The 11,790-nt window shown below is 49.0% G+C and overlaps 3 protein-coding genes across 3 annotated transcripts; 2 read left to right on the top strand and 1 right to left on the bottom strand.

The window, feature by feature from the left end:
* Positions 1 to 156: 156 nt before the first annotated feature.
* On the bottom strand, positions 157 to 6,555 carry sidE (nonribosomal peptide synthase SidE; the record flags this gene model as incomplete). The annotated part of the gene is made up of 2 exons (XM_016747686.1): positions 157 to 5,903; positions 5,976 to 6,555. 2 exons carry the CDS (start codon positions 6,553 to 6,555, stop codon positions 157 to 159), a joined length of 6,327 nt encoding a protein of 2,108 aa, XP_016593172.1.
* An 871-nt stretch (positions 6,556 to 7,426) lies between these two features.
* PEX2_104150 (MDR family NADPH-dependent oxidoreductase) lies at positions 7,427 to 8,491 on the top strand (the record flags this gene model as incomplete). The annotated part of the gene is made up of 1 exon (XM_016747685.1): positions 7,427 to 8,491. One exon carries the CDS (start codon positions 7,427 to 7,429, stop codon positions 8,489 to 8,491), a length of 1,065 nt encoding a protein of 354 aa, XP_016593171.1.
* A 1,766-nt stretch (positions 8,492 to 10,257) lies between these two features.
* PEX2_104140 (Major facilitator superfamily domain, general substrate transporter) lies at positions 10,258 to 11,700 on the top strand (the record flags this gene model as incomplete). The annotated part of the gene is made up of 3 exons (XM_016747684.1): positions 10,258 to 10,448; positions 10,510 to 10,883; positions 10,940 to 11,700. The coding sequence occupies 3 exons, from the start codon at positions 10,258 to 10,260 to the stop codon at positions 11,698 to 11,700; spliced, it is 1,326 nt and encodes a 441-aa protein (XP_016593170.1).
* Positions 11,701 to 11,790: the final 90 nt, after the last annotated feature.

Genomic DNA, 11,790 nt, shown 5'->3' with positions numbered 1-11,790 from the left:
GTTACTATCTCGAGCCAGCGGAGAGTCAACGTGAAATCAAGGGAACCGAAGAAGAAAAGGCCAAAAGCAGAAAACTCACGATAAACAAGAAACAATGAGGCAATGACAACAAAATATAGCAAGTTCATAACAGACAAAAACAAGAGATCTGACATTTTATACTGTTTGGAGAACATCCCCAATCAGAGCATTCGCATCCCCGACAACACGCGAGAGCATCTGTTCAACAACCCCAACTTCCACCTCGACCTCTTCCTTCGCCCACACAGAGCTATCATAAGCCAACTTCAACTTATATCCATTCAAATCCGCAGTCTTAATAACCTCAAAGACAACCGCATAAGGCTGCAACATAGTCACCTCGGACTTCGCCATCACAACCCACTTCTGCGTCACCTCCTTCGCACCAGCAGGCGACGCCGTCTCGAAAGGCTGGAACAAAAAAAGTGCCTGATTTTCCGCCTCGGCACGCGGAACTCCATTCGCCTGACAGATATCCTCAATCCCGACAGTGTTGTTCTCAGTGTACTGCCAGAAATCATCCTGCGTTCGCAGCAGATACTCCTGCACAGGAGTCTGCGCGTCAACCTCAGAGCGCATGGGTAAGAAATTGGCGCAGGTGCCGTTTATGCCTTGCGGGTCTGGTAGATCCACATTGCGGCCTGTGTAGAGGTAATCGAACGCGATGCTTGTCTGGCCGCTGCGACGGGCGAGCCAGATCTGGAAGATGGATTGGAACAGTGTTGAGACTGTCACGCCACTGGAGCGACTGAAGGTTTCGAAGTCGAGGTGGATTATGTGCACGACTGAGGCGTTGATGCAGGGCTCTGTTGCGTTGGGGTAGTTGAAGGTGATGGGTCTTTTGTCGGGTTGGGTCCAGAAGTCGAGGGTTGGGCGGGTTTGGTTGACTTGCCAGATGTGGAATGCGAATTCCTTGAAGGAGGTGAATTTTTCGACTTCCTCGCCCCGCTGGTAGGCTTGGAAATGGGCGTCGAAGACGCGGAGGAGTGTGCCGTCGTAGAGACCGTGGTCTAGTTTTGTGATCACTTGGTGCTCGCCATCGGGATAGCGCAGAACTGCGTAGCGGATGAAGGGCTTTCCGAAGGTAAAGCGTTCTTTCCATATCACGTCGAGGATTTGTCTTTTCTCGGCTTCGTCGGTGATATCGTAGAATTCCAAGACGGGGGTGGGATCATTCAGAACGACACCATACCATTTGCCTTGGAATTGGGTGAAGGTAGTACGCAGAATCTCGTTGGTCTCTGCCAATCTCTTTGTGAGATCAATCCACTGAGAGATATTGGGGTTGATTCCAAGAGATCGGGCTGTCATCAAACACCAGAATGGATCGGCCCGAGCTCCCTGAGTAAGGAACTCGGCTTGTCCGGCGGGAGAAGGGTACACATATTCGTACTGCTGCTGTTCAATTTCAGAAGAGATCAAAGCATCCAACTCTGTCGGTGGCGAAAAGACGACAGTCGCAGTTGGTACTTGGTCTGTTTCTTGCTGAAGAGACTCCGCCATTGCCCCCAACAGAGGGTATTTGACGACATCTCGTACGCTGATATTCAGACCCTTGCGTCGAATGTAGCTGACAAGATTGATGGCAGAGATGGAGTCACCGCCAAGGCTGAGGAAATTGGCCTCCAACCCAAATTGGTTGTCGGGTAACTGCAGGATCTCAATCCAAGCCTCTTGAAGAATCTTCTGGGACGCGGAGACAATCGGGATGATATCCTCCGGCCCAGATGTGCCAAGCTTGTTGAGAGAGTATTTGGCAAGTTCACCCTGGTTGAGAGACTGCACGCGTGCTTTGAGTTGTTTGCGATCCGCTTTACCAGAAGGCATTCGAGGAAGGAAGGGAAGAGGAAGGAGGAACTTCGGGACCATGTAGTGAGCCAAGCCGTTGAGCTTATTTTTGAGACGTTGTGTTTCCTCAGCAAAGAGATCTGGTGAGAGAATTTCCAGCTCTTGATCAAGGGGGTTGAAAACGACGTTGGCCACCAGATGAGCTGTGTTGTTGTGCTTCCAAACAGTGAGAATACAATCAGTGACTTCGCCCGTTCGGAGAATTGCCTGCTCAATCTCGCCGAGCTCAATGCGATGCCCATTCACTTTGACCTGGTCATCTTTGCGTCCTAAACATTCAATATCGCCTCCAGGAAGGTATCTGCCCAAATCGCCACTGCGGTACAACCGCCGACCACCACTAAGATTGGTTTCGATAAACGCCTCAGCGGTTAGTTCGGGCTTTTTGAAATAGCCATCGGCTAACTGAGGACCCCAGAAGCAAATTTCTCCAACTGCTCCATATGGAAGTGGTTGAGTGCCATTGGCTTCCAAAATGACTGCGCCCACGGAAGCGAGAGGCCGTCCGATATTACCACCGGTGGTATCGACAGTGACCTCTTTCATGGTAACCAGAACCGAAGCCTCTGTAGGCCCGTAGCCATTACGCAGGGTCAAGACTGGAGCCCAGGTCTCGATCACATCGCGCGTCAACTGCTCGCCTCCAACGGTCATTGATTCCAAGCCTGGGACGTCTTTGGGGTCCAGAAGCCGGGCAACCGTCGGGGTCAAGAAGACATGGTTGACATCCATCTCGTTGATGGCCCCGGCCAAATCACCCAGCAGGCGATCCGATGGAGTAATGCAGAGAGTTCCACCGCTGTGCAATGTGACGAAGAAGTCATACAGTGAGACATCAAACACGTAGTTAGAGAACTGTAAAGCTCTAAAGGGCTTATCACGCTTGTCCTCAAAATCGATGATTGATCTCATCGCAGCAGCGCATGCCCCATGGGTGACCGTTACTCCCTTTGGCTGACCTGTACTGCCTGAAGTATAGAGAATGTAGGCGAGGTCACTAGGTGAGACTTCGACTTCGGGCTTCTCCTTCGAATATGCGCAGAGCTTAGCTTTATCAATCAAAAGAATGGAGATGTCCTCAAAGGAAAAGAACGTAGCATGTTCTGTTTCCGTGAGAACAATATGGGCGCCGACATCACGCACGATGAACTCATTGCGCTCGAGAGGATTTTCGGGGCTCAGAGGGACATAGGCGGCACCGAGCTTGAAGAGTGCCAGAATTGCGATCATCATGAATGGTGATTTCTCCAAAAGAAGAGGAACAAGATCTCCTGCCGTGACACCGCGCTCCGAGAGGAAGTTGGCCATGCGGTTGGCTCTTTCGTTCAATTCAGAGTATGTTAGGAGCTGCTCATTCTGGAAGTTGATAGCAACCCTAGAGGAGTGTTTCTGAGCTGCCAACTCAAACTCATCGTGAAGGGTAGTGGGCTGCGGCTGCTCATCGTTCCATTGGAGCAGGAAGTCCAACTCTTCCGATTCGAGGAGACTGAAGGATTTGATTGGTAGTCGTGGGTTGCTGAAAATGGTCTCAACAACATAACAGAATTGTTTCAAGATAAATGTTAGACGACGCTGCTCCATGGGAGCTGTGAGGCTAATCTCGACTCCTCCGGATCTCTCCTCAATGTTTAATGTGGTATACTCCGTTTTCCACGCAGATCTGGTTCCATGCATTTGGAAGACCTCTCTTGTGAGGTCATTACTATCTTGTCCCAAGGGCAGTATGTTTACCATGGTATCGAAGAGAGTGGCGTTCTGATGTCCAGCAGCTGCCAAAGCGCCTCGCACTCCCTGTTGCGAATTCTTGATGAGATCCCAGAGATTGGCATTGACAGATTGCACAAGTTGGACCAGCGAATGTTCAGGATTGACAAGCACTGCCTGGGGTACCATGGCGAGAGTTGGACCGTCCAGAGTCTCAATTCCTTTCAATGGCAGCTCTCTACCCGAGATAGCTGTAGCCATAGTAACCAGGTTTGACGCCGTATGAGACGAAAGAACTATAGCCCAGGCAGCGTATAAGATAGCACTGGATGGAACTTGAAGGGCCGTGGATGCCGACTTCATATTCAGAGACAGAGTGCGCGTAGCGCTGAAAGACTCTTCAATTGGAGAATGGTTTAGGATCGTAGGTGTCGATTCCTGGAGGTGCTGTCTCCAGAACTCGGTGGAATTTCTCTCCCCCTGTTGCTGTAAAAGTCCAATGAAGGACTTCCATGAAGCCCGAGCCTCAGGTTTTCTGCCATGGTAAACTCGTGCAACATCATCAAATACGAATGAATGCGACCAATAGTCGAACAGTGCATGATGAACAGACACGATGAGTACAGCGTTGTTGAGCACTGCTACTCTGATGAAAGGCTCACCGAAGTCGACACCTTTTTCCTTGTCAGCCTTGAGGAAATTTTCCAGGCCACCAGAAACCTCCGTCCAAGGAAGAATGAAGTCATTCCGGATGACTTGCAGTAAGCCCTTGGTGGCCGGAACAAAGGTAGATCGGAGTGTTTCGCTACGCCAAAACACAGTTTGGAAAGCAAGCTGCAATCTGACCAGGTCAAGGTGCCGGATATCAAAAACCCTCTGATACAGATAGTCTTTGGAACCTTGTAGTGTGCTGGCAAGAATACCTTCTTGTAAGGCAGTGATAGGCAAAGCATCAGATATACCGCGATCAGCCTGAAGCTCAACTCTGAGTTCCAGGTCTGATACAAAGTCAAACGGCTGAGGGTCGTGAGGCTGGCTCTCTCCTTTAGGATCCAGCCGGGAAGAATCAGCAACACTCTCCAAGCTCTGCGATCTCAACATGTCCGCAAGGTCGACATGAATTCCCTTTGTGCGGAGCTCGCGAATTGCTTGGATTGCGTCAATTGAACTTCCGCCCAATGCAACGAAAGAATCGGTAGGAAGAATAGATGAGCGGCTGAGTTGTAAGAACCCGGCCCAGACTTCAGCGATTTCAAGAGCAATCTGGCTCAAATGAACTTCCTGTCCATTGATATTGTGATCACGACCCAGAAGTCTGTCAATATCTGTGGATTCAGCTGTCTTCCGGATGGTTGTGAAGTCAGTCTTGCCATTTCGATTAACTGGCAATTCATCGAAGCGAAGCCAGTAGCTCGGGACCATGTATGGTGGGAATGAACGCTGTGCATGTTCTCGCAAACTCTTCACAAGATCGGCCCAACCTTCTTGGGTATTTGATACGACTGCAGCAACGAGGGAAATCTTATCTTTAATTGCCGCGCCAATGCATACAACATCAGCGACACCTTCCACGGTTTTGAGCGTCTCCGCCACTTCCTGAGGCTCGATTCGCTGGCCATGAATTTTGATCTGGTGATCAATTCTTCCGATGATCTCAAAAGTCCCATCGGCCCGACGAACAGCTTGATCGCCCGTTCTAAAAAGAATGTGTGAACCGAAAGGGTTCTTGACAAAACCGGCGCCAGTCTCTTTCGGGCGTTGGTGATAGCCGCTGGCAACTTGAGGCCCAAAGAGGCACAATTCACCAGGTTCATCAACTGCCAATTGCGTTGTTGTATTAGGCTCCAGAATGACAGCAGTGGTGGTATCAACTGGCCGTCCTGGGTTGCGAGGGTTATCACCCGGCTTCAATCGCCGAGAGAAGTTCAACTGAGCGCATTCACTGAGACCATACGAGACACGCAGGTGAACTTCATCCGCCCATAAATCAACGAGAGCTTGGCTCAAGGGCTCGCCAACAGTTGTTATCTGCTCGAGGCTGTCCGGAATCTCGCTGGGAGAAAGCAGAGACAGTGCCGATGGGGTGATGCCAAGAGCATCAATTTGGAGGTTGACAAGCACTTCGGGCAATGCTGTTGCTAGACGCTCGCGGCGTGCCAGACAGAGACAGGCACCCTTTGCTAGTGTGGCAAGAATAGTTCTCTGGGCGGCGGAGAATACGGGATTATAAAAGAGCAACCACCGCCTGCGGCCGTTGAGCTCGAATTGATTTATCCCATGGCTTGCTGAGCGGTGACTCAGTAAAACTCCTTTTGGTGTTCCGGTAGAACCTGAAAAGAGTGTTAACTTTTAATCCATCACGTTCAGAAATCTTGATGGATATGTCTTGGACCATGACTCACCAGAAGTGTAGATCAGATATGCGAGATCCGAAGGACTTGAGCCAGGAACGAGTGGCAGGCTATCCGAATACCCTTGAACCGTCTCCTTTACAGACAGGAGATCCTCCACCGAGATGGCTTTTTCAAACAAATAGGCATATTTGTGATTTGACAGAACTGAATCCGCTCCAGTATCGGTCACGATAGCCCGGTTACGCTCCGGAGAACCTTCGGGATCAAGAACAACGTATGCTGCACCAGAAACCAGAACCGCCAGAAGACTCGCCACGAATTCTATAGTGGGATCTAGGCATACTGGGACAATAGATCCTGATGTAAATCTGGCGTTGAGGGCAATTTGTTCCACAAGCTGCCATAGTTCGTGATATGTATGCGGTTCCTCATGTTCGCAGTGCACAGCGAATGCTTCTGGGTTTGTTTCGACTTGATATCGAATGAGGTCCGTAACCAGACAAGGCGCTGATGGCGGGCTTGAAGTAGCCTGGTATTGTGTCACATTTGTGACTTTTTGTTTGAGGGTTGTGGCAGGACTGTGCAAAGTATCGCTGGATATAAGGTGCTTGGTAGCAATTGGAGCCATGGTGAGATCCTTTAGCAATGGATGCCAGCCTGAGTGTGAGAAAGATGAAGACACTGCTGATACTGAGGATCTATGGGTTGAACAGATACTTATAGACCAAGCTGGCACCATTCTGCTATCTTTGTGACAATATACATCTGCCTAACGTCGTACTCCGTGGGGACTACTCTGTGGAGACCCCAAATCCTGACGGTCCATTCCTGAAGGCGCAATATACGTGCATTTTCCAAAAAGGGTCTTGACCGGCGAAGGATGTCTCGTAAACCGAAGCAAAGATGACCCGGGGCCTAAACCACGCCATTCATTCTCCATGTGTTCCACTCTAAGACTTGGTGTTGGCTGTGCCTAATGCTCCAAGGTGGTAGTGAAAGCTCGTGAGGCTTTGTGAACTAGCCTGTATAGGTGGAAGTATCGTGTTTCATGTCTCAATCCTGTTCTGACCCAACATCTTGCATATGTGAGTAATTTCCCCAATCGGATCCCGTTGCATAAAAACATGGCCTTCAGGCATCAACCCATAGACCTCTCACATGGTCGTATACGCCGGAATCGGCCCTGAAGAGTGCCTCGTACCGCTTTGGCCTCGGCTATCATTTCCCTGAAGGCTTGTACAGTCAAGCCTCTAGGCTCTCTTGGCGGTTCCTGAATCCACTTCATGCATGTCAGATCTTGCGTAACGTGGAGCGGATCTTATGCAACGGTGATGGACCTGCGGCCTGGCAATGAGGGATTTTTTGATCTCATCGACAAGGCTATAAAAAGTTCGATCTGGACAATGCAAAGGAAAGTATCACCAGTATCACCAGTATCACCAATCATCTAGACCTTCTGCCTCCATCACTCCAACACGAACCCGAGTTTTTACGTCACAATGGCCGAATCCCTCGTCTTCACTTATGGCGCCCCTAACCCAATTGATGGACTGCACCTCGCCACGCAGCCCATCCCCACTCATGGACCAGAACAAGTTGTCGTTGAGTTCCTCGCGGTCCCCGTCAACCCATTGGACTTTCTCGTTATTCATGGAAAGTACCCAATCAAACCCAAGAGCACCATCTTAGGCGAGGATGGCGAGCAGCGAGCAATTCCAGGCTCTGATGGCGCAGCTCGCATTGTCCAAGTCGGTTCCGCCGTCAGCAACTTGGCCGTTGATGATCTTGTTATTCTCCGGACCCACTGCAAGGGCACATGGAGAACACACGCGGTGTTCGGCGAGGAGGATCTCATCCGTATTCCGTCCACCGTCAAGCCACATCTTGCGTCGATTTTGCGCATGGGGATCGCCCCGGCTTATTTCCTGTTGAGGGAATACCACAACCTGGATCCCGGAGACTGGATCATCCAGAACGCGGGCACCGGAACCATCAGCCATTTCGTCAGCCAACTAGCCCCACTGTATGGCATCCGAGTTATCAGCGTCATCCGCGACCGATCCACAGCCGACGAGCTAGAGCGCACTAAACGCTCACTGCGGTCTCATGGTGCATCCTTAGTCCTCACGGAAGAAGAGCTCCGTACGACCGATGCCTTGGCAGGAAAAAGGATCGTGCTGGCAATTGACTCAGTCTCGGATGATTCACTAGCCCGAAACATGGTAGCATCCCTCATTCCAGGTGGCACGCTTGTAACGGCAGGATTTCTCGGGACGGCTGAGTCGCAAGAGGGAAATTTGCGCCAGTTCCTGTGGCAGCGCAATATTACGCTCAAATCCTTCAGGCTAAGCGATTGCCTCAGCCGACGGGCCCCTCCGCAACAGGTGGCGCTTTTTGAATGGTTTGCAGAATTATTGGCTCATGGGACCCTGAAGGCACCGGCGCTAGAGCATGTCGCCTGGAAACGTGGCGCGAAAGGCTTGGAGAAATTGCTCTGTGATTCGATCCAGCGGGCCCATGATGAAGCGATTGGGGGTCGGAAGACCGTGTTTGTGTTTGAGTAATCTGAAGAAGAAATTTGTGATGGATCTGACGGACGTGCGCGGACGTGAAGGATGCGGAACCCTACTAGCCGGGCCGCGTTTTAAGGCTTGTCCACGGGTGTTGCAGGGAGTAGCTTATTGGTATGTGTGACATACTATAAGTGTCAGACCAAGATTGAACAAGAATACTACAAGTCTCCACAAATGGGATCTACTAGCGTCAATATTTCTCGTATTCTATGCATGCTATTTCAGTCACATACACATAGTATCCTATAAAATCATCACAATCACTAGTACGGAGTAGACTACTGCAATGTACAGAGAATTTTGAGATCACCTCATACTAAAGGTATATTTCATGCAAACCTTTTATGTTTAGTTATGTAGTATCACCAAATATGCTACATATGTACACTATATAGAATGTAATGTTAATACTGTACAAATAAGATACATTGAGCTGTGACTGATTGACTATATAGCATCATGTTGACCGCCTTTAGCGTGGGGATCCCTACTAGAAGTTAGGGTAGACTGGTGTATGTAGTTGACCACTTATATGGGTAGGGCCTGGTGATGTCTTTTTTGTACGGAGTATATCTTTTTAAATGGGTTTTGAAGGCGGCAAAAAGCATAAGTTGTGCAGAGGACTTTTCTATGTACAATCAGGAGATTCATAGGAGATTCATAGAAGATTCAGAGGAGATTTACGCGGAAGATGACATGACTGTTGGAAGTGGCGTATGTTGTACACAAAATTTGTTGTCAGCATGCATCTGGTCACATGATGACTCCACCAGTTGGAGTAGATTTGTCCAGTCTTCCTTTGCTCCTCTCTTTTTCGTGTTTCTACAGACTTTTTTTAGTACATCATATACTTCATACTTCATGATTGCATATACTATGCCCTTTTAAACAGGTAGATCACTTTATATATATCAGATTAAACCAGGGTCCATGTTTCCAACCCTAGGCAGCAACTTTTGCAATTATGTAAGAGAAACTGAGGCTGTTATGCAACCCGCTGCACCTAGTCTACCCCTGGCAGGGGTACAACATAGTCACTTGGGGTAGTGAATTTGCAAATTTACGTCCAGTCGTATCTCATTCCTCCGTTTTACACTTTCAAGACACATTAATTGACCAATACATCGGGTGTTTGTCGGGAGTTTGCTACCTGAAAGTCTCATATGTGATAGTCCAACGATCTTTGCAATTGGGGTCTGTTGGAGGGAAGCCGCTCATTCATAGGTACAATGCAACGAACTGGGGCCGTGCCGTGCCGTATTCGTTTAGTCGTTTATTCGTTTATTCGTTTATTCATCAGTCGCTTCGAAGCACGAACTTGCAGCTTACTTGACCCGCAACGGAAAATGTCGCAATGCGAAACTTGCTTGGTGTGATGCAGCTGAAATCCTTTGAATCCCTCGATGTCGTATTTAATTTCTGATCTTTCGTTTTTCGGGCAGATCCAAAGCTTAGTCCCTTTTAGGCTCCACATTTGTGGGTCAAACATAGCCCATAAAGAAATCGAGTGAAGCCATGCCCCTACAATATTACAAATGCTCCCCAAGTGGGAAAAGGCCGAAGGCCGAACTCTATAGCATGTAACCTTTAGTCCTAGGCTATATTTGGGGCTAATAGGCACTATAATAAAAACTGTATCAGCACTCATAAGTGGATTACCTTGAGTTGCATTCCCCAACTTTCCTGAAGTCCCAGGGTCCTTTGAGACTACGAAGTAACCTTTGGAATCACTTCATACTTCATACTTCCAACACACCATGTCTTCTGAGCTGGACAAGCATCTCGCTTTACGAGACCCTCCTGCGTCACTACCTGTCGCCGAGTCTGATGAATCCGAGTCAGAAAAACAGACAGCCGCTCAACCAGCGATACCTCCCCCTCCGCCAAATGGAGGACTTACAGCTTGGCTTCAGGTAGCAGGTGCTTTCTTCCTGTTTTTCAATTCTTGGTAAGTTCTAGCTTGACATTCCAAATTTTATCGTTCAACAAGTTAACACAATCAATCTCAGGGGCATTGTCAACACCTTCGGTGTCTTCCAGAGCTACTATGAGGAGACCCTCCTCCCGGGGTACTCCGCATCCTCAATCTCTTGGATTGGTACAGTCCAAGGATTTCTGCTCTTTGTCGTCGGAGTCGTTGTCGGCCCCATTTTTGACAAGGGCTATCTAAAGAGCCTCATCGCCATCGGCTCATTCCTAGTGGTATTTGGTTTGATGATGACATCCTTGGCAACTGAGTATTACCAGATCTTCCTCGCCCATGGTGTCGCTGTGGGAGCTGGTTGCGCATTCTTGTTCCTTCCTAGTGTCGCTATTGTAGCCACCTACTTTACATCGCGGAGAGCAGTGGCCACAGGTATAACCGCTTCTGGAGGTAGCATCGGTAAGTATCGAATGCTGAAACCAAGAAATTATTCTATCGCTAATACTTGTACCAAGGCTCCGTTATTTTCCCTTCCGTGTTCCACAAGCTGATTGGCCCTCTTGGCTTCGGCTGGACGACTCGTGTCATCGCGTTTATTGCCCTCGGCGGACTACTGTTTTCTCTTGCTGTGATGAAAATTCGCCTGCCACCTCCGAAGCAAGCGCGAAGACTCATCGATCCGAGTGCATTCAAAGAATCGCCCTTCATTGTGCTCAGTCTGGCATTGTTCTTCGCCTTTATTGGCTTATACTTCCCCTTCTTTTACCTTCCCACTTTCTTCACAACCTACCTCCATTCTAACGATAATATTGCCTTCTACAGCATTGCAATTCTCAATGCTGCCTCCGTGTTTGGCCGCATCACCCCCGGTCTACTCGCCGATCGATTCGGCTCCCTCAACACCATTGTCCCAATCAGCTTGATAGCTACTGTCTTAGCTTTCGCTTGGATAGGCATCAAGAATGAAGCTGGAACTATTATCTTCGCTATCATCTACGGATATGCATCTGGTGCAATTGTCTCATTGCCCCCGACTATCGTCGCCAAGATCACGGCGGATATGAGTATTGTGGGCACCCGAATGGGAATGTGCTTCACCTTTGCTGGTTTGGGCCTGCTGATTGGTAACCCCATTGCGGGTGCTTTGTTAGATCTGGAACATGCTGTCTTTTGGAAAGCGCAACTTTTCAGTGCTATAACGGTCGTGACTGGTTCGGCTCTTTTCATTGTCTTGAGATTCATCAAATGGAAGCACGGCGAAGGGTGGAAGATTTAGGGCCAATTAAACTTGGTGGATAGGGCCATGTATGAAAGCTTTTGGCATTTTTCTACATCATGAAGTTATACAAGGGGTTAAAGCTTAGTA

The sequence above is a fragment of the Penicillium expansum genome, assembly GCF_000769745.1.
Source record: "Penicillium expansum strain MD-8 chromosome Unknown contig362, whole genome shotgun sequence".
NCBI classification, from domain to species: domain Eukaryota; kingdom Fungi; phylum Ascomycota; class Eurotiomycetes; order Eurotiales; family Aspergillaceae; genus Penicillium; species Penicillium expansum.
The sequence above is the reverse complement of the archived record's forward strand: the minus strand, read 5'-3'. Positions and strand labels throughout refer to the sequence as shown.